Source organism: Hippocampus guttulatus, chromosome 4 (genome assembly GCF_054856545.1).
Source record: "Hippocampus guttulatus isolate MCC_2025c chromosome 4, RoL_Hgut_1.0, whole genome shotgun sequence".
Taxonomy (NCBI): domain Eukaryota; kingdom Metazoa; phylum Chordata; class Actinopteri; order Syngnathiformes; family Syngnathidae; genus Hippocampus; species Hippocampus guttulatus.
The window spans coordinates 4,998,690-5,021,862 of record NC_141264.1 but is presented as its reverse complement, the minus strand read 5'-3'; the positions used below and the strand labels follow the sequence as shown (position 1 = coordinate 5,021,862).

At 42.1% G+C, this 23,173-nt stretch overlaps 1 protein-coding gene across 2 annotated transcripts; it reads left to right on the top strand.

The window, feature by feature from the left end:
• On the top strand, positions 1-17,868 carry ldhd (lactate dehydrogenase D). 2 transcript variants are annotated; one of them, XM_086108574.1, is made up of 11 exons: positions 1-220; positions 927-1,039; positions 2,039-2,180; positions 4,668-4,809; positions 9,347-9,506; positions 9,652-9,851; positions 10,014-10,142; positions 11,371-11,498; positions 11,997-12,087; positions 12,585-12,696; positions 15,630-17,868. In XM_086108574.1, the coding sequence occupies exons 1-11, from the start codon at positions 146-148 to the stop codon at positions 15,820-15,822; spliced, it is 1,485 nt and encodes a 494-aa protein (XP_085964700.1). In that variant the 5' UTR covers positions 1-145; the 3' UTR covers positions 15,823-17,868. The 2 variants fall into 2 exon arrangements, with proteins under 2 accessions (XP_085964700.1, XP_085964704.1); XM_086108578.1 differs by having other exon boundaries at positions 131-224.
• Positions 17,869-23,173: the final 5,305 nt, after the last annotated feature.

The window sequence follows — 23,173 nt, the reverse complement described above, 5'->3', positions numbered from 1 at the left end:
TCAATGAGGACCGTAAAGTGTAGTGTGGGTAATAGTATTCGGATTGGGTAAATGGAGTCTCGGGATTTTGTGAACTCACAACTACCGCGAGAATTCAATTTGTAGGCAAGATTAATACATAACAGTTACACGTAGACGCAAACCCATGTCGCTTCTGCTGATGGCAAGTCAGCGACTTTTCTGTCAGCATCGCAGTATTAAAACAGTCAATATGGCCAGAGTAAGTAAGTTAGTTTTCATTAAAATATACGCCAGTTTTCATTTAAATCGAGGTCATGTGCGCTCTGTCAAGTCTCAATGTGTTATTGGTAACACCAATGAAGTTGGAACACGTAACACGAAGTAGTTACGTGTGTAGTATTGTGCGGAAATTAATTTAGAAATCGTTGAATGTATGCTATTCCATTTACATTTCTTTCGACAAAATGGCTATTGGCTAGACTTTGGATGTGCTTGTAACAGAAATTAATATTTGACTCATCCTATAATGAAAAGATATAACCAATGATATAATTGTAATACAGTATACTGCGGGCAGGGGCACAGTTTGGACTTTTGAACTGGAATGAGGAATGGGGGGGCAGTGACCAAGCGAAAAGAACAACTTTCTTAAACTAATGTGCAATACGTTTACATTTAATTTAGGTGCATTTTTCTTTTATTCAAGCACAAATCTTATGTTCAAACTGTGCATTATGTTAGTGTGGCTTACAATAATATTAATTCACTTTTTTTGAATAAAGCCTCTGCCTCGATTTTGTCGAGTGCGTAGAGCTACTATGCTACCGTATTTTAATTTCGGTCATTATGGTGGTACTTGTAGATCTTAGTATTGTTTTATTTGGTACTCAGGTGATAAAGTTTGAGAACTACTGGTCTAATTTACAGTGCATTATTTAATGTATAATTATATTGTGTTTTCACAGAATGCATCTTTGGACAGTGCACTTTCCACATTCAGGTCAATATGCGGAGAGGATGGAGTGTCAATGGCAACTGCTGTCAGAGAGCAACACGGCAAAGATGAATCTGTACACAGGTCACTGTTTCACACGTCTACTTTGAGCATTTGCTTGATCAAGATTAAAGACATATTATTTCCATTTTTGATGTTAGATGGTGCAAAATTCTAACTACATATTTTGTTTTCCATGTAGACATATATTTGTTTTAAGGGATAAAAAAACACAATGAAGATGAAAACAAGTTTTGAGTGTGAAACCCAACAAAACATTTAACGTAAATTTGCAATATAAAACAAAAAAAGCAGTTCCATCTGATTGCTTTTTGTTGAGAAACATCAGCATGTCAACACAGTCTATAGACAGTGATCAGTCCAGCAAATACTCAGTATTGTCAAGATACTGACATGTTAACTTGCCTAGCCCGCGTGCAAATGTTGATATTTTTTCCTGGATAAACTAACTCTTGTCTTTATAGCGTTCAGGGTTGCAATCAAAGAAGGGAGAATCGCTTCTTGGATGTACTTCTGTTACCATGCAGTGTTACATTGACCACATTAATGTAGCTCAGACAAGGTATGCCATAGTGTAGTTGTTTTTAAAATCCCTTATAAAGATTGCAAGCACTATGAATACAGCAGATGAATTCCACAAAATCCCCCCAAGCCATTTTGAATCCACGATCTGTTTACAGTCTACCAAGTCTGTCCAGGGAGTCCTCGGACAGTGCCCCTTCCAATGACGTTCGCGTAAACCAAATTTGTACGAAAAGTCGAAATGTACTGTAGTCTATTATTAACCGACTACAACACAGTACTGTAGTAAAGTTGTGATTACTGTAAATATTTGTCTGTCAAATAAAAAGCAGTGCGTAAAGAGGTAAGTAAGCATTATTATTTTTTGTGCTGTGTAACACTTTTGTCTTATGCTGCCGTGAAAACATAGTTTATGATGTACCGTTCCTTACCTTGCAAGGACTGTTATTTTGCAACTTTTGACAAGGGCTCCACTGCAGCTTCACGCCAGAACGTGCTTTAGAACAAATCCAACGAGCTCCTTTGTTAATGTCTGTCTAGATGCCGTCCACCGGATGTGGTTGTTTTTCCGCGTTGTGTGGAGGAGGTTAGCGCTCTGGCGAAAGTCTGCCATGACAATCGCCTTCCCATGATACCGTTTGGAACGGGAACTGGCCTGGAGGGTGGGGTAGGAGCAGTGAAGGTGAGAGAAAATACCATTGATAGATCTTATATGTCTTGTGACAGCACTGGAATAATTTCACACTTTTATTAAGATTAAGATTAAGATATCCTTTATTTGTCCCACACTGGGGAAATTTACAGCCTCCAGCAGCAAGAATGTAGGTAGAAAGAAGAAAGAAGAAAAAAACAATTATTATCATTATTATTATCATTACCTTGGGAGATGGTCTGCATTAGGGATGGGTAACTTTCACATTTGAAGCGGTTCCTTTCTGGTTCTCTCTAACTGGGAATCGATACCGGTGCTCAACAGTACAAATTTTCGGTACTTTTGTTGTGTGTCAGAATAAATGTTACATGTATTCACAAAAATTGCAGATACATTTCGATGAAACAGTTATTTTTCAATGTTTAAAATGTAATTCGCAACACATGATGATCTTAAAACAAATGAACCAGAGGATGTAGTAGCGATCAATGTATAACATTTAACAAATAATAAAATCTAAACAATACAAACAATAAGTTTAATATTACAAAAAACAAAGTGTGTTCTAACATACTTTTGCACTGAACATCAAAAAGAATGAATTTAACTAGTAATACAACAAGAGAATATAACTAATTATATTACTGTATACTGCGGCCCGGTGGTCCAGTGGTTAGCGCGTCGACCTCACAATGCAGAGGTGGGTTCGATCCCGGTTCCGGCCTTCCTGTGTGGAGTTCGTATGTTCTACCCGTGCCTGCGTGGGTTTTCTCCAGGTACTCCGGTTTCCTCCCACATTCCAAAAACATGCATGGCAGACTGATTGAACACTCTAAATTGTCCCTAGGTGTGAGCGTGAGCGCGGTTGATTGTTCGTCTCTGTGTGCTCTGCGATTGGCTGGCAACCGGTTCAGGGTGTCCCCCGCCTACTGCCTGAAGACGGCTGGGATAGGCTCCAGCATGCCCTGTGACCCTCATTAGGATAAGTGGATCAGAAAATGGATGGATATTAGTGTTTACGTTTTGCAAGAACACAAGGTCTGCCACGTGCATCGTGATCCGTTTGAACCCAGTTTGGACCAAATAATAACAAAAAATGACAGTTGGAAGAGGATGCGAATGAGAAAAAAAGAGAATAATTGGAATAAAATTAATAATTTGAATGTACCCCACGCAGTAAGTAATGCTCACTCCATTTTGGCTCCAAGCAAGGGCCAATACAAGGGGTCAATACCGAGAAGGCCACCTGCCATGCATAACCAAAGCATGCTAGGAAGTGCGTGGCTTCACCATTGCTGCAATGTATTTCATAAACCGCATTGGTTTCCCTTGGCGACAGGCAAATATTGATTGCTTCCAAACCCAGAAATGTACGTTGAGCATGTGCGAAATCCTGTGTGAGTGAGTGATATCATTACGCTGGTGTGCATGCACTGCTGCGTTCAATTACGGCATGGAAAATTGACAACTTTGCTAACTACCGCGCTTCGGAACTGAAACATGGTAGGGTTTGATTTAATGTGAATCAGTGCCCCCATAGTACCAAGTCAAAGAGGTCTCTACTCAAAAAAGTACTGTCCTCCGCACCCATTCCTAGTCTGCACTACAAAACCCACAAATAATATCACTAACTTGTACGCTTGCATACAACTCCTCACCATTGTGTTGATGCACAGTGCACTGCCTACTAGTGATGGGACGAGCGACACTGGTGCGTCAGCACAGTGCCGAGAGCTCAAGAGTGAAACCCCGTGTTGGTGCGTGTATTGCTTTAAGAAAGAATCACGTGACCAATCCAGGAACTGAATCGTTTGAACGTGCTGCGCCAAAGTGTGTTTATAAGGACACAAACTGTATCAACATGTCGTGGGTTTGTTGGCTGGAGTTTTGCAAAATTCTGGGCGCATTGCACCCATTTTATCAGTTTATCAAGTGAATGGCCTGTTATACATATGATTGTCAGTTAAAGAGCCTTACAGTTGCTTTATTAATTTTATCTTATAATTGCGAGATCCTCCATAATTGAAGTCCAACGCTGCCCGTCAGAAGCAAACACACCCAGAAACCAAGACCCTTTACAATATTGGAAATGGAACCAGAAAAAATTTATACATCTGCATCAACTTTCATTTAAAACTCTCTGCTCACTATCGTCATCTGAACCATGTGAAAGAGAATTTTCTGAGTTCATAAACTAATCACTTTTGTCTTTTATTTCACATGATTTAAACAAAATGTTCTACGTAAGTTAAAAATCTGAATTGTAACTCAAATTTGCTATATTTTACATACCAACTTTTACACAAACAAGGAATTTCTTTACCTGCAATGATTTTATAACTACTGCAGGGGTCACTATTGGGTGACCAACACAGTGTCAATATAGTGCTGACACAGTTTGTGAAGTGGGTCAATACACTCCTTGAGGTATCATCGTCCCATCACTACTGCCTACAAGACTGAATTTACGTGAGGTACTTTAAAAAGGCCAAGTAATGTAGCCTCCCTTTTCCTTAGGGCGGTGTGTGCTTCAGCCTGAGGAAAATGAACCAGATTTTGGATTGCCACCCGGAGGATTTTGATGTGACAGTTGAGCCTGGTGTGACCCGAAAAGCCCTCAATGCCTACCTGCGAGACACCGGACTGTGGTTTCCTGTTGGTCAGTTAAACCCCAAGCCCATGTTAACTGAAGTCTCAAGTCCAGAATCACAAATGATACAATGTCTAAAATATGCAAATGTGTCGGCATAAATGACCACATTCCAATTCACCAGTGGATGAAAGCTCATTTTAAAGAGCCTTTCCGGAACCTTTTCAGCCCTGTATGCTAATCACCATCCCAACAGAACTCGAGCACATTATTTATGTCTTTCTGGACATTGTATGTCGGCAAACAACATCGGTTATTAGCTGTTCTGTAAATCTGGCCATTTAGATTTAAAAACAAGAAAAAGAAAAGTGACTTCTGACTTACGTTAGCATGCTATGTATTCAGAAAAAAATCGCCATCTGTCTTGTCCAAGGAAACCAAGACAACGAAAGTACAGTATTTATAAAAAATGATGAGATTTATTTCAGCTATCAAAAAATACAACAAAAAAAACATGGAGAAGCAGCATTCACAGATCTGGCATGGAGCCTTCTCTCCCGAGAAGAGTTATCCGAATAACGATGCGGATCCAGAGAATTTGTTTTCATTCCATTTTAGTTGATACGTCTTCAGTGGAATGGTCCACCCCAAAATCACAGTGGCCCTACGTTCCTGCATGAACAAGGAAGAAGCCAATGAACTAACAAAGAGTTGGGCATCCATTTTCTACTGTTATCTATTTCAGGGACATGTGAGATCCAATCGCAGCTACCTTTGGACAAGAGGCTTGTTGTCACCAGTGTGAGACAGCAACCCCCTCTGGGGTGGTAAAAGGATAAACCCTCGGCCCCGGAGAGCTGTGAAAAGAACCGGCCCAGAGCACGTGCCCTTATCAGGGCATGCAAATCCATCTGTTGCATGGGCCGGAGTGACAATAATGCAGCTAAATGTGGAAGGCCTTACTAAAGCAAAATGTGCGATCATAGAACACCTTATGGAAAAGCACAATGCAACAGCAATCCTCCTGCAAGAAACCCACTCACTGGATCATTCCAAACTCAAGATCTCTGGTTACAACCTGGCTGCTTGCACCAACAGCAGCATACATGGAATAGCCACTTTTGTGAAGAACTTTGCCACCTGGAACCCGATCAACTCATCGCAAAGTGACAGTAAAGTTGAATGGACGGCAACGGAAATTGACGGCACCACCGTAGTCAATGAGTACAAACCACCAAGCACAAAACTGCAAGGCAATTCCATCTCTGCCTTTGCCTCTCCTTGCATATACTGTATAGCGGAGATTTCAATTCCCATAGCACCACATGGGGCTACCAAACCACTAATCCAGATGGTGAAACACTTGAAAGCTGGGCCTCAGCCGCTGGCTTGCAACTGCTCTATGATCCAAAACAACCGGACAGCTTCCACTCCAGAAGATGGAACACAACAACTAACCCGGACTTGGCCTTTGCCGACATTAGTGGACCCATTCCAGAGCAGTTGATCCTCAGTCCGTTTCCCAAGTCACAGCATAGACCATCACTCATACTCCCGGCTAATCCAATCAGGCCAATACCAAGCAAAGCTGTGAAGAGATGGAACTTTCGAAAAGCCAACTGGCCTAAATTCAGGCGCTTAGTTGATAACAAGATCTGTCACCTACCAGATCCAACATCAGCAGACCTGAATACGTCTTATATGTCGTTCTGTAAAGCCCTATACAAAGCCGCAAAAAGAACAATCCCACGCGGTTACCGTCACCAACTCATACCAACATGGGACGAGGAGTGTGACAGCCACTACAAAGACTTCCTGTCTGCCGCTACCAGTGAAAAGCAACCAAGACTTCCACCGATCTAGTGCAATGCCTCAACGCGAAGCGTAAGAAACGTTGGGAAGACACGGTCCAAAGCATAGACTTCACTCACTCCAACAGAGTAGCTTGGAAGACCTTCAATCGCCTCACAGGACACAGCTTTCAACCCAAACGCTGCCCTGTCACTGCCAACTCGATTGCACATCAGCTATTAGCGAATGGAAAGTATAAAGAGGCTGACAAAGTCCATGACCTCCGAGTGAAACAAGAATGCACCAGATTATGGAATGCTCCAAGCGTTGATGGCTTCCTCTCAGCTCCCTTTTCCACCAAAGAGCTAACCTCTGTCATCAAACAGATCAAGACTGGCAAAGCTCAAGGCCCTGATAATATTCCATCTGAGTTCTTGAAATACTGTGGCCCAAAATGCATGAACTGGCTATGCAAATACCTCTCAGCCTGTATGAAGCACCAGTCTATACCTAAGATCTGGCGGAAAGCTACTGTGGTTTCCCTGCTGAAACCACATAAACCTCCCGATGACCCAAGGAGCTACCGCCCTATCTCACTACTATGTGTTAAGATCTTGGAACGACTTCTCCTGACCAGACTTGACTCAGTGGTTGACCCCCAGCTGCCTAAAGAACAAGCTGGCTTCCGACATGGACACTGTACCACCCAGCAAATAATCAAGCTGACCAGTAATATTGAAGATAGCTTCGAGAAGGGAAACAAGGCTGGAGTTATCTTGGTTGACCTAACTGCGGCACATGACACTGTATGGCATCAAGGCCTGATACTGAAGCTTCTCCAGATGATTCCGGACAAGCAAATGGTACGCTTCCTGAGCAATATTCTGGCAAACCAAAGCTTTGTGCTAAAGACCAGCGACGGACAGCACAGTCGACCCCGCCGCTTGAGAAACGGAGGACCACAGGGATCATGCCTCTCGCCTATGCTCTTTAACATCTATATCAGCGATATGCCCAAAACCTAGTCTCATCAATATGGATATGCTGACGATCTTGCACTATGCTACTCCCACAAAAGCTGGCGCATGGTGGAAAAATCACTAACTGCTGATATGGCACTGATATCGGAATACCTGAGAACGTGGAGACTTAAATTGAGCTTGGCAAAGACTACCACCACACCTTTCCACCTAAACAACATGGAATCCAAGCGCCAACTCTCTGTCTACCTGCATGGGACTCCACTCCCACATAACCCATCCCCCACGTATCTAGGAGTGAAGCTCGACCGACAGCTCACATATAAACAGCACATAGATGCTCTTCGTCTCAAAGTAACAGCTCGAAACAATCTGCTAAGACACCTCGCTGGCTCGTCCTGGGGTGCAAGCACTCACACACTCCGTACAAGTGCTCTTGCGCTTGCTTACAGCACAGCTGAATATGCAATACCAGTGTGGTGCCGAAGTACCCATTCAAAGAAGATCGATGTTGCCCTCAACCACACCATGAGGATAATCACCGGATGTCTGCGTCCCACCCCCACGGAGTTCCTACCAGTATTGGCAGGCATTGCCCCAGCCAGCTTACGTAGAGAAAAAGCTACCCACTGCCTTGCTCAACATGCTGTGCTGGACAAAAACCATGCCCTAAACCAGTTGATCGCCGAGGTACAACCTGGAAAGCGCCAAAGGCTAAAATTTCGCCACCCTTTTCCTCATCATGCTGCAGAACTTCATGATTCCAACTTTAACATCCTGGAAGCGTGGAGAAGTAGTTGGGATAAAACTGCAAGACCCAACCAGTTCATGGTCCAACCTAACACCGAACCCCCACCTGGCTCAACGCTACCCCGGAAAGTCTGGGTACGACTCAACCGCCTAAGAACTGGGGTAGGCCGTTTCAACGGCAATATGTTCCGATGGGGTCTCGTCGAATCACTATTCTGCGACTGTGGACCAGAACTCCAAACTGCAGAACAGCTCATCTACTATTGTCCCTTTCATCGACCACCAGATGGCAACTTGAACCTCACAGCACCTAATGAATCCACTGTCCAATGGCTGCAACGTCTGGACATATAACACCGCAAAGCTGCCCTCACACGCAAGAGAGAGAGACCAGTGTGAATGGGTGTCTGCCATTCACACCTGTGGAAATGATTAGATGTGTTTTTTGGGATGTGGTCAAAAGCAATTTGGACACAACCCACGAAGAGAACATGCAAAGTCCATCTAGGGCCAAGCCGAGATTTGAATCGTGCAACATTGACGATGAGGCTGACGTGCAAGCCACATGCTCCAGCATGGTGAACAGTTGGAGACACAAACATGGTGCTTCGTGTTCGGGCCTCGTGGTGGGCTGCCATGTCATGAGTGGCACTGCAGTCATGTACTACGTGGTCAAAGTAGTATTTCTTTAAAAGAAAAAATACAAATACAAATCCAATGTTAGCCCAAGACGTTTATGATTGCATGACATTTATTGTTTGTGAAGAAAAATGACTGCATTATCACGATATGTACCACGTGGTTGTAATACTGGCGAGAAAACTGGTGTAAACTACAAGTATCTTAAAGATGTATGAAATGCTATGAATGACCTTTTATCGTGTTTTCTGATGTTGGACAACAATGTTTGAAGAACAGCAGGTATGGTTAAATGTAGTGGAACAAAGTGGGGCCAAAGCAACGTAGTCCTTTCATGTTCATGTAAGGACGTCTTTGTTTCCAACATGTTCTGACTGCAAATGACTTAGCTGCTCCGTTTTGTAAAAAGATTCAGAAAACAATACTGAGCTTGAACTTCCCCTTAGATCCTGGAGCTGATGCTTCGCTCTGTGGGATGGCAGCCTCGAGCGCATCTGGTACCAATGCAGTGCGATATGGAACCATGAGGGAAAACGTGATCAATCTGGAGGTGGTCCTTGCTGATGGAACTATTATCCACACGGCTGGCGAGGGCCGACGTCCCAGGTAAACAAAAAAAAAAAAGAGAATGGAACTCATTCCAAATTTCAGATATTGTCCAAACAAACTCTTGCTCTTAGGAGCAACAATCATGGGATCCCACTGTGCTTATGTAAGTTTTCCCCCTGTCTTCATTCTAAATAAACTACAGGAAGACTTCTGCGGGCTATAACTTGACAAACCTGTTTGTTGGATCAGAGGGCACTCTGGGAATTATCACTAAGGCAACTCTGCGCCTCTACGGTATTCCCGAAGCCACGGTGTCTGCGGTCTGTTCATTTCCTTCAGTGCAAGCTGCCGTGAATAGCACTGTGCAGATTCTCCAAGCTGGGGTAGCCATCGCTCGCATTGGTGAGCAGTTGCCTGCGCTAAGAACACATCACAAATGACACAATTTGCACGTACACAACTGCATGTGAAATCCGTTGCTAGAAAAAGATTGAGGATTTTGGTGTAGAATCCCATCGATGCTAAGAACTGTTTTTTATTTTTGTTTGTTTTTGTGTGTTGAAGAGTTTCTTGATGATGTAATGATCAATGCATGCAACATGTTCAGCTCACTGTCGTATCCCGTGACTCCAACTCTATTCCTGGAGTTCCATGGTTCTGAACAGAGCCTTGCAGAACAAGTCAACACAACGGGTAAGTCTTTCAATGATATTCATAAATATATTTCAACGCGGCGGCCAACTACTTGGCGTGTCTGCCTCCTGGTGCAGAGGTGCTGGGTTCGAATCTGGCTCCGGCCTTCCTGTGTGGAGTTGGCATGTTCCCCCCGTGCCTTTGTGGGTTTTCTCCAAGTATTCTGGTCCCTCCCCCCTCCACTCCCACCACCACATTCCAAAAACAGGCATTGCATGAATGGCACACTCTAAATTGTCCCAAGGTGTGAGTGTGAGCGTGAATGGTTGGATGTCTATTTGTGCCCTGAGATTGGCTGGCGACCAGTCCAAGGTGTCCCCCGCCTGCTGCCCAAAGACAGCTGGGATTGGCTTCAGCAGTCCCCGCGACCCTTGTGAGAAGAAGCGGATCAGAAAACGGATGGATGAATGGATATTTCAAATCTCGAAACAATTACTTCATTTTAGGATCAACTTTTGAGGAGTAGGTTTTTTGGGGTTTTTTTTTTTTTTTTTTGCAGGTTAATCTTGCGGACCTGAAGCAAGGGTTTTACAAAACACAAAAAATATGACAATATAACAAATGAGGTTTTCATTTTTTATATCATCAACTGTTGTTGTTTTTTAAAATTAACATTGTGTATAGTGGCTCACTGTATTTTCTTGTCAAGAAACCGTCTGTGTTGTGATCATATTTGTCAGCCTTAATCGGGTTGAATTGTGAATGCATCAAATCCATACATCCTTTTTTTAATTGATTGTTTTTACCCCGCTTATCCCCACGAGGGTCACGGCTGAGCTGGAGCCTCTCTTAGCTGACTTTGGGCAAGAGGCGGGGTACACTTTGGACTTTTTGAGAGCCAATCCCAGGGCTCAACCAGACAAACACACACACACACACACATGCACACAGAAGCACACAGACCAAAGGACACTTTTTAGAGTTCTCAGTAAACCGAACATGCATGTTTTGAGAACGTGGGCAAATACTCACCTTTGATGGCGTATTCAAATGTTCTTTTAAAATCTTGACTTAGCATAAGAGCGGATTGCTGGTAAGGGCATGACCTGTCAAAACAGCAGGACTGTAGTTCTCTGCCGATTCGCTCGTAATGTTTTTTCTAATACAAGTCTACAGATTGCAGCATTTCAAATTTTGTACAGGTAACAGTCTGATTGTGTTCTCACTGCACAGCTATGAAACTTATGCATCATAAAAATTAGACATGATCTTTATCGTGTATCCACAGAGGAAATCACCCAGGCTAACGGCGGCTCAGATTTTCAATGGGCTCGAGATGTAGAAACACGCAACCATTTGTGGAAAGCTCGCCATGACGCCTGGTATGCTGCTCAGGCTCTAAGGCCTGGTTGCAAGGTAAGCAACTGTAGCTCTATTCTCCTTTGTGAATGTGCAAATCCCCACAAAAGTGTAAATGTAGAACAAAACTGGGGGAGATAAATGGCGTACTATATTTGTTTGATAGTCCCACCATATTGTGGCAAGCAGGTTTTGCAATCGGCAATATGTGTTCTACCATTCATTGTTTGCATTTTTTTTGCCCACTAGTGTTCTTGGTGCCGCCGAATGTTTTTGTCTTTTTTTTGTTGACGTTTTTTAAGAGATTTTTAACTTTATCCTAAGTGTGAATAAAATTACATATTTTAAAGAACAGTACTACATACATTAAAAAATGAATTTGGCATCCTGGAATTGTAAGAACTCTGAAGTTCATTGTCAACTTACCATGACAACAGTGCGGTTTATATCAAGTCATTTTGTTCTTTTTTTTTTTTTTTCAAATTTCTTTTCCTACAACAACATTTTAATGCAGTTCAAAGTTCAACTTTAACTCCCTAGTGTGTTTAATTGTAGGCCTATTCTACAGATGTCTGTGTTCCCATTTCCCAACTGCCTCAAATCATTGTGGAGACCAAAACCGACCTGATTGAGAACAAACTTACCGGTGAGCTCACTGCACACGAGACGGCTCTTTTCTCCACATCAGCAGTGACACACAACATCAAATTTGTTTCAAATAAAATCGTCTCAGCTTCAAACCCTGCACTAACACAAATACAAAATTGGTGTCACGAGAGAATCCCTCTAAGTTACACGTTTATGATAAACCATTGTTTGTTGTACTTATTTAGTTCACGGCGAAAGCGAAGCGAGCTAAGCAAGGCAAGGTCATTGTGTAATACTAGAAAGCTGCTCAACGGTATCCTGGGCACGAGAGTGTTTGAAATGACTATTTATATTTTTTCGCCCCCTGTTGTACATCGATCCGTCCTTCCATACTCACACACAGAAAGCAACCATCATTCTGACAGGGCAAAGCTAACAGAGGTCTTGACAGTGTGGACTTGGAGAGCTCCAGTACCATGGATGAATCTCTCCAGAATTTCTCATTTCCATTTTTACCACAAAACAGCTGAGTACATTGATGTCATGCTCACGCAGGTCCCATCGCGGGTCATGTGGGTGACGGGAACTTTCACTGTCTGATGGTCGTTGATCCGAACGACCCAGAAGAACTTCATAGGGTCCATTTGTTCAGCGAGAGGCTGGCAAGGTAATGTTTTTCCATTTATTTTTATTATTTGTCTTTTATATCGACTGCTTTAAACTGAGACTCACACACTAACTTTACAATATGATCACATCCTTTTTTTTCCTTTTGTTTTTGTCATTGTCAGTCCTACACTTTGATGCACACGTTCTCTCGAGCGTTGTATTTAGAATTGTTTTTAGTATGAATATCTCCATTTCTCAGGCCACCATTACATTTGTTGTTTTAGAAATATAAATACCGTAATATGTAATATGACTCAGTTGCCAGGAGAGTGCACCAAAGATTCTGGAGTGCCATCCATTTGTTTGCTTGACCAGGCTACTTTCTAGTTAATGGAAGATAACGAACAGACGGGTGGTGTCATTATGAATCTGGGCTGAAACCAAGTGATGAGTGACTCAAATTCATTATTTTCGAAAAGGAAGAGTGTACATAAATTAAGAGAGGCTGGTTTTCATTGTCTGTCCGTTCGCCTGATGTTGACATAAATAAAAACAACCCTCCCACCCCCCCAAAAAAAGAAGTACCGGTATATGTACACCAAGTAAATCTCTATATTGTCGGTAAAAGCCGACATTACGGTTAATAACATTTGAAAATAACTTTATATAACTCGGTGGTGGCCTCGGCCATCCATTATGGCATTGTCTGCTGGTCAGGCAGCATCTCAGCCCGGGACAGAAAGAGACTGGAGCGACTGGTCAGGAAGGCCAGTTCTGTCCTGGGCTGCTCCCTTGACACTCTGGAGGAGGTGAGCAACAGAAGGATGCTAACTAAGCTAAAAGCTATGATGGACAGTCCCTCCCACCCTCTCCAGCCCGCCCTGACAGCACTAGGTAGCTCCTTCAGCCAGAGACTGTTACACCCGCGCTGCAAGAAGGAGAGATACCGACGCTCGTTCCTACCGACTGCTGTCAGGCTGCTGAATAAAAATAACAACAATAATAATAATAATAATTACATGGTGTGAAAAACAATGGTAAATAGCACTGCGATTTATCCCTTTTGTATTTATATTGCACTTAATTGAACGGTGTCTGTTTGTTTTTCTTCTTTCTTCTTTCTACCCACATTCTTGCTGCTGGAGGCTGTAAATTTCCCCAGTGTGGGACAAATAAAGGATATCTTAAAACTAAATCCACTATTGTGTGACACAGAAAAGTAATATCACGATCCGTAATGTGTTGAAAATAAAGTCCTGTACATTGAACAAATTCTTCTTTGTTCTATTGACCGCCTTTGTTCCAGTGACTGTTGTTGAAAAGGGAAATAAAGCAACTAAGCTCGTGGTGGGCTGAGACTACTGGACAGAACTACTTTTCTCCAAAGTCACATTTTGAAACTCAGTTGACACCGCTGCATTTACTAAACCGAGAGGGAGGTTGTACGGAACCAAGTTCAATATACCGTAATTTCCGCACTATAAGGCGCACCTAAAAGCATTCAATTTTCTCAAAAGCCGACAGTGTGCTTTGTAATCCGATACGATTTAGATATCGATCAATTGTCTGGACGTAGTATTTTAAATGTTCTGTAAAGCACTTTGTTACAGCTGCAGCAGTTGTGAAAGTGCAATATAAATAAAGTTGTATTACATTGTATTGTATTGTATTCACTTTGGGGGAGCTCCATTCAGTGGATGCATAGCACAACCCCAGCCACTATTGTGCCTTCTATTCTTTGCGCCTTATAATGCGGTGCTCCCTATATATGAAAACAGTTTTAAAATAGACCATCCATTGAAGGTGCACCTTGTAGTGCAAAAAATATGGGTAGTCCAAAATTTCACTTATCGGTATCACTCACGGTGGCAAACTGTCGTAAAATTTTGTCAAAAGGTGCATGTCCAAAGCTGACCTTCTGGTATGATAATCCATCCAAAGTGGCAGCTTTGTCACGGTTATCAGTACATGAACTTAAAAAAAGAAAAAAGAAATTAGATTTTTGGTGCTTGTGCACATTCTTTTTAATGCTCGGTTTTAGATCTTTACCCATTTTTAGGCAGCCGTGTTTGGCAGCATTTTTAAGGGGGGATTCATAGCTTTCACTTAAACCCATTTTTATATCTGTTTAACAAAATAGGTCACAGAGACGGTGTGAAGTTTCAACTAAACTAAGTCTCTGCAACTCATGTTAAAAAAAAAAGACAACTTCAGTGTTAGTCAAACTACTGAGCCTTCTTTCGTGTTTCACACCTCTACTTGGTCTGTGGTTTGTGTCTGCGCTGACGTGGTTGTCACGTGAGTCACCTACTCAATATGCTGTATTCTTACATCCGACACAATTTCCGCATTTCAAAGTTCAAAAAATAAATTAAGACAAATTTGGGTGTCAACCTCACAGTGCAGAGGTTCAATTCAATTCCAAACTCCCTGTGTGGAGTTTGCATGTTCTCATGTGTGGGTTTTCTCTGGGTACTCCGGTTTCCTCCCACATTCCAAAAACATGCATGGCAGGCTGTTTGAACACTCAAAATTGTCCCTAGGTGTGAGTGTGAGCGTGGATGGTTGTTTGTCTCTGTGGGCCCTGCGATTGGCTGGCAACCGGTTCAGGGTGTCCCCCGCCTACTGCCCGAAGACAGCTGGGATAGGCTCCAGCACCCCCCGCGGTGACCCTTGTGAGGATAAACGGATCGGAATATGGATGGATGGATGGATAGACAAATTCAGAGATTTTGTTTTTCTTTGCTGATGTGACTGAAATACGTATAGTTTTTTTTACCTTGTAATTCTGTTAAAGAAGTCTTGAAAAGTCTTAAATTTAACTTGAAGAAACCTGTAGGAACCCTGATTGTTGTGACATGGATCATATCCGATGTTATGAGCAATTTATGCAGAAAACCAGCTGAGTCTAAAGGTTGTCAGACATTTTCCTTACTATGTTTTGCCTTGGGAAAAAAAGAAATAAATAAAACCTTGCTTTGTATCTCCTAGACGGGCCCTGGCTATGAATGGTACATGCACAGGGGAACACGGAGTGGGCTTGGGCAAGCGAGCACTGCTCTATGAAGAGATGGGATCCATGACGATGCAGGTCATGCAGGGCATCAAGGATGCCCTTGACCCAAACAACTTGATGAATCCAGGGAAGGTTTTGGTGCCAAGAGAGCCTCAAAGTGAAAAGTGAACCAAGTAATTAAATTGTTTAGAACACTTTCCGTATATGGGCACTCTCCTCCAAAATTATTGGAACAGTGAGGCAAATCCCTTCATTTTTGCCGTTGATTGAAAATATTTGGGTTTGACATTGAAAAATGAATAGATTCAAGGATCAGTATTTCAGCTTTTCTTTCCGGGTATTTATATCTGAATCAGATCCACAACTTGAATAGAAGCTTTTGTTTGAACCCACCCATTTTTTAATGTGATGAAGTAATGGTACATGTGATTGACGGGTGTGTCCATTGCATTGATTATTCAAACACTAAATAGTGCTAAATGTCAAAGCTCCGCAAACACAGGCCATCAGCAATACAATCACGTGGAACGCCCTGAAGAAATACATTTTAAAAAACCAATGAAGTGTGAGGAAAATGATAGCTGTTGACGACAACAATCTTTTGATCGCTGTGTTGGAAGGCACTGTTTCATGGTACGAGTGATGGTACAATTGATAAAGTTAAATATGAAATTGACCTAAAAACTAGACTCCAATTCAGCCTAAGGATGTATTATCCAATTTGGGCACAAAATGACGTCAAAACAATTGTTTACTAAGCTCTCGCCAGCTCGCAACAGGTCCATTTACAGCGTATAGTATATCAATCAAATATGGTTAAATCCAACATACCAAAGCCAATGCTTTTAAAATATGCCTTAAACAAATGGTTAACAAAGGGTAATGCATAGGATGTGCTTTATAACGGGATCATACAGTTTTACAGAATTACTGTTAACTGTTGTTTTATGATTATTATTTTTCTTTCTTCTTTTCGAATGTTGTCATGAAATGACAACATGGTGTTATTCCTTTAATATAGAATAGTTGTGTGCTGTGATAACAAATGCTTTGAAACTGCTTGGTGTAAAGATTATTGCCGGAGAGCGTTATTTACTCCCAAATGATGTCTCCTGATGAAGAACCTGACAAGAACGAAACCTGTTGATAGCATGGGAGATAATGTATCAATATGAATTGTGAAAACATGATATCCTTTTTAAGCTGCATAGATGTGATTTTGATAGGTGATTTTAATTCAAGTATGTGCATGATGTCTATCATTGATTTGAGGGAAGATTGCGAGTTAAAGCGCCAGAGATATACCGGAAAGTACTGAATTAAAATAGAACGGCTGTGGGGGTGTGATAGGACGCCTCAGTGCACAGCAGTAGAAAATTCTGATCAGCTAGAAAATGAAACTAGCCGCCGCGCCCGCGGGAAAAACAGCTGTGAACAGAAAAACATCATTTTCATAACTCGGACCAGCTGTAGGTTGACATAACCAAAAGTAGCCTCTTCGGAGCTATAAAAACCTCGATCCGGGGGCGATCGAGCGGACTCGTCAGGGCAGAGCCCTGTTCCCCCGGACCAACAATTACCAGTTCCAGACGAAAATAGCATCACAAAGATGACTCCTTATCGAGAAATTCAATATTACATTCAACTGCCAGCACTCGAATACAGGTATTGGCGTGGCTTTTCTCTAATACTCTGTATTATTCCAACTAACCTCAGTTATTATGAAGCCGTTGTGTCTGTAAGGAGACGTAGACAATATACTACTCTTGCGTGTCGGAAGAAACGAGCCAATCGTATGTATTGAATGTCTCTAACCCAAAATTGTTGGCCGGATAATGTAAAAATAGGAAGTATAGAAATGATACTAAGATATTATTATAAAAATTAATAAGTAAATCACGGGGTACTTAAGACTTGATCAATCTTGACTCCCTCAATGATGATAGACAAATACTTATTTCATTTATTCATTTTTATTCTTATAATCATTTTTACTCATTTATTCGTTTTAAATCTTTTACCTTACTCCCCTTTTATTCTCATTATAATCACTGTGTGTTGTGACATTATTCTCATTTGATTTTAACCTGAAAAATACCATTTTAACAATGTTTTTGTTGTTGACGATAGTATTCCGCGTCTTGCGGTTACGATGGTTGATTAATGCATGTTTTACTATAATTGTCATATTAATAAATTTGTCAAAATTCATTATATCGTCTACCGCAGTTGTTTTTATGATTGAATTCATATCACCTGTCAAGTTTTGCGTGGTGGTGGTCGGAGTACCCCAAAAAGCAGGGAGACAGGGGGGAGCAGGGTGGATTGACCAAAATGTATTTAACAAAAAAATACACACAGGAGTACAATGGAAAAAACACGAAGTCGAAGTACTCAAAAAAATGCCTGGAAATCACAAGTATCAAACCAAACTATAACAGGAAACAAAACATGACAGGAGCACACGTATGCTCACCAGTGGCGGATGCTGGTCTGTCAAAGAGGAGAAGCTCAATTTTGGCCGCCATCATAAAATGCATCAGTTTATTTATACGTGAATTCTACTCTGCGTTCCTTTTCAAGAAAATGATCTGTGACCCTGTAATACCAACAATGCGTCTTTTCCGGGGACTTAATGAGCAGTGTTGTGTCCAAGGACCGGCAACCCGAGGCCAAGGCCAAGGACTTGGAAAATTTTCCGAGGCAAGGCCAAGGCCAAGGACTTGAGAAATTTTCCGAGGCCAAGGCCAAGGACCAAGGACTTGCCTCCGAGGCCAAGGCCAAGGACCAAGGACTGATTTTGAAGCTGAGGCCTAGCCGAGGACATGTATAAAACAATGCTATCATACCACTTGGCAGGTCTTCATGATTTGCAACACCCCTCCATCATAACCCCTTGCACTCCCTCACGCTTGAATGAAGTGTTTTTATTCAAAGAGTAGAACAGTCAGGGTACGTGTTATTTATACTTAGAAAAACAAAAATAAAAGCATATGATATACATTTATGAATTAATGTTTTAGTGCAGTCGTTTCTTAATATGAAGTAAATCAACACTCAACAGGCATGACATGGCACGGAAGACAAGTTGAGAAATGACTTTGCATAGAAGTCAATCACTGAGTGCAGAAAAAGCGGTAATCTCTGCAGTGATAATTTTACAGTTTACCGGCAGCGAGTCCCAGGGACTCGCTGATCAGAGAAGTATGAGTCCCAAATTTCAAATTCTGAAATGGTCTACTTATTCAATTGCATATGATAATAACACAAACAACAACATATACATACAATTATAAACAAATGCTGCAAAAATGTAAATAATTCAGGAGCAGGCCTGAGGATTTTGGAAATTCATGGTAACCGTTTTTCGGTTCTGTCGGATTACCCAATGGGAAACCATGGTAACTAATGTTGGGTTCCGTAAACGTTCATCATGGGAACCCATTTTTCTATTTTGACTGATATTCATAATCAAGAATTCTGACACTCAAAAGCAGGGGCGGTTCTGGATCAATTTCACTGAGGGGGCCAGGCTGGGGCCAGGGGTTTTGATGGGGGGGGCACATTCAACCCAGGGCTAAAAAGACACATTCGAAATCTTATTTGACTTTTTATTTCTTCAGACTTTGAAATTGTAGTCATAACATTACAGTAATGAGAAAAAAACAGTATTAGGAGGGCTAAAATGTCTGCAAGCGTAACAATACGTCTGTTGAGAATATTCAAGCCAGGGGATGATATGGTACCAGCCTGCCGGGGACAAAAATTGCAAATACACTGAAGCTAGATGTTTTACATACATATAATCATCCAAATTTTAAAAGGCAATGTCTTATATATTGATCCTGTTAAATAAAAATTAAAATAAAAAGGGAGACTAAAAAAGTTACACTCACACACACGCACACACATACACACGCACACACCGCGCACACACACACACTCACACACCGCGCACACACGCACACGCACGCAAATAGCACTCGTGTCGTGGTAATTTCCTTCTCTGCGGACTGCTTCTCATTTTCCCGCTCATTTTTAAGTGGCGCAGCGCACTAAAGGGTCCGACTACAATGTTAAATAATGCACTTTGTTTCCACCTTTCGCGTCGGCGACTCGGCACGACTGCGTAATCTACACTCGGAGGGGGGGCCAGAATCGGTGCTACAGGGGCACTGGCCCCCGTTGCCCCCCCCCCCCCCCCCCCCAGAGCCGCCACTGCTCAAAAGTATAATGTTTCAAGGGTAAATGTTTGAAAACGATGCATTAACAATGAACATTACATCAGCAGCTGTGTACTCCAGGTTTATTCCAAAAAATAAATGGATCAAAAACTGGTGTACTCATGTGGCATCATCAGAGTATTTTTTCCAATCTCACACTGCAAAGATTAATTGACTGGTAATCATTAATACAGGTAAGTATTGATGTGGCTTGACATCCTCTTCCCAAAACGATGCATGTGTAATCTACGATCAATTTGACGAAAGAATTTAACCGACGTCATCATGAGTTCTACCAACAGTTAACATTAGCATTACTACACCTTGTGACGAATGTTTTATTCCTAAAGTTACCATGCTACAACCAGTAAATTATAGAATAACCAATACTGTTTCATAATATTTTTCACAGCGATTAGCCTACAAATCTAATGACCAATTTGCCTCGTAACCGTGCCTCGCATCGTATTTCGCTCTCGCGTTCTGTGCATACGTCACAGGTGAGTTTTTACGAAAAATCAGACAAGCATTCCTATTTCTTAAATATCGTAATTAGTAGACCTTGGTGAGTTTTTTTCTCCGCCATCTCAAACTTTCATCCGCGCGATTCCTCAGTTTGCGGACTAAAATAACAACCTGCATGCGCACACAACGTCATCTGTTGTGCCCCCCCCCCCTCCCCAACACTGAAAACAGAACAAAACGAAAGTAAATTAGAAGAAACACACTCACACACCACACCACATCACAAACACACATACAGGCGCAGTGAAATCGCGTGGATCACACAGTCAATTCAAGTGCGGTGACTTTTATAATTAAACTATTTTTCGGTACCGTGAAAATGACGCCACGGAAACGACACACTACCGGTAACGATTTTTACTGTGAAATCCTCAGGCTTGCTGTAGTTTTTTTGGTTGTTTATTTGTTTTGACTGAGATATTTCCTTGCGTCCCAAAAACGCACATTGTTTGGAACTGTGCGTCCCGTGGGAAAATTATGCGTCTAGGACGCGGGACGCAGAGGTAACGAGATGGCTGAATCTCGAACCATTCTCTGAGTACTACTATTATTACCACTACCACTAATACTACATTAATTAATAGCTTCAACTTCACAATAATAATAATAAATAATTAAATCACCCATGATTTTAAACTATGTATTATCAATATTCATTATTCCAAACATGAGAAAGCATTCAGCAAACAAAACTGGAATCGAGCAAAAGGACTCCAAATCCCAACGGCCAAACCCGGAAGTGAACTGCCGACATTATTGATTCCAGCTGTAACGCAAATTACTTGGTTCAAACAAACATTCTAGTGCGACCGCACAAACGTGACGACTGTGCAAAAATAACTAGATAAAAGACACCACTGTTACAGAAAGGCTTTACACGCTATTTAAACTGCCGATCGCGAACGCAACAAACCGTGATTGAAACTAACTGTGATGCCGCTCTTTATACGTTGCGCTAACTGTTATCTGTCATTGGCAGATGCGCCCCTTTTAAAGCGCCAGAGTTAATCCATCAATATGGGTTTCCTTGGACTAAATTTATTAGATTCCTTTGTAATTATCGCGGTCCTTATACAAGGGATTCGAGGCTCTAATCCAGGGGTGGGCAAACTTTTTGGCTCGGGGGCAGCATTGACTTTTAAAATTTGACAGAAGTGCCAGGTCAGCACGAGCTATGGTACATCAAAAAAAATAAACTGCATTTGTTGACAGTCCATATCAAACATCAACAGAACAAAAGCATGAAAGTACTGTATTAATATACTTTTTTAAAATGACGACAGTGTTGTTGATGACCTATTTTAGCCTGTGCATTTCTGCAGATGGGTTGTGATCAGACCAGTAAAAGTAGAGCGATACAGAGGTCCTAGGTGGTCGAAAAGATCCCGCCCCCCCCCCTCCCTGTGTTCTGCAACTTCAAGTCAATGCACCACCTGGCGGTGAAATGCCTGTCATTACAAGTCCAATTGAAATGAATGCAATCATTTACATCGAACCTTAATTGTGGACCGACCTTCGGCGGGCCGGATTAAAAGGACCGATGGGCCGGATTCGGCCCGCGGGCCGTAGTTTGCCCACCTCTGCTCTAATCCCTCATTGTGTCCGACGACCGGCAATCCGAGGCGAAGGCCAAGGACTTGACTCCCAAGGCCAAGGACCAAGGACTTGACTCTGAAGCTGAGGACCAAGGACCGCCCCTCGGTCCTCGAGGCCAACGACCGGCTCGAGGAACACATCTCTGCAAAGTACCACTCCTTTCTGAATAAGGTGCTTTTTTTGGAGGAACAAGGTGTGAGTGTGAGGCTGCAGGATTGCGCTTGCGATGAGTGTGCTCGCGAGTGTGTACCAAATGATTGACACCTTGTAAATGATTGCTCCTGTTTCTGATTGGTTGGTTTTGCTCTGGCGTAGTGGGTCACGTTTCAAATTAGATAGGGCCGGGGATTGGTGACTTTTTGACAGATCACGTTTATCTTGCATTACCAGCAAGTCATAATGACTGATTTAACAGAAATGAAAACGTTTTTTTTTCTTACGGAACTGCCAATTCCCCCTTGGATTGTTCATTTTCCTCTATGGCGCATGTAGCAAACATGACTCACCATATTGCATTCCGCACAGCTGTTTCCTGTGGCAGCCTGCTCATGCTCTCTGTTTGAATGACAGGACTGTTGCGCCACTTCTGCCATAATTTAGCCAACTATATTTTACTCATGTATGCAAAGATACCTCCTTCTTTATTATTTGACTTTCTATTATTCACCCTAGTGTCAGAAGTGTATTGAGGTCGAACGGGCTCCTGGCTCATAGCAACAGAAGAGGCCATCAACATCAGATTTATTGGCCAAGTATGGAAAAACATGCACAAGAAATTTGTGTTCACGATCCTCAAAGTGGCATACAATACTATCCATCACTATTATTTGGATAATTGAGTTAATATCAGGGTTCCCACCCATCCTGGAAAATGAGAGACCAAATTCCCGTTATGGAAACCCATGGGAAATGAAAGGGAAAAAAAGGAAAATGTCCTGGAAAACCTTGAGTTCTCCTGTGAAGTTGTTTTTCCTCCCTCTGCTTTTCCTTGCCTTGTGGGTGAACGTAATTGATTAAACAAACATGTCTGTTTTCACTGTGTGCAGGCTTGCCCCCCCCCCACCCAACACTGCCCACCAACCAAATTGCATATTCTCTTAGAACACTTCTGTTGCTCTGTGTTTTCAATTGACTATGTTGCTAGATTTACTGACTTTTCAGACACGATTAGGGAT

Bases quoted from the DNA above. Each gene is read 5' to 3' on its own strand.
- ldhd (XM_086108574.1), top strand. From the start codon at position 146: ATGTCGCTTCTGCTGATGGCAAGTCAGCGACTTTTCTGTCAGCATCGC. The intron at 4,810-9,346 runs GTCAGTTAAACC...ACTTCCCCTTAG, and splicing joins CGGACTGTGGTTTCCTGTTG to ATCCTGGAGCTGATGCTTCG. The intron at 12,697-15,629 runs GTAATGTTTTTC...TGTATCTCCTAG, and splicing joins TTCAGCGAGAGGCTGGCAAG to ACGGGCCCTGGCTATGAATG.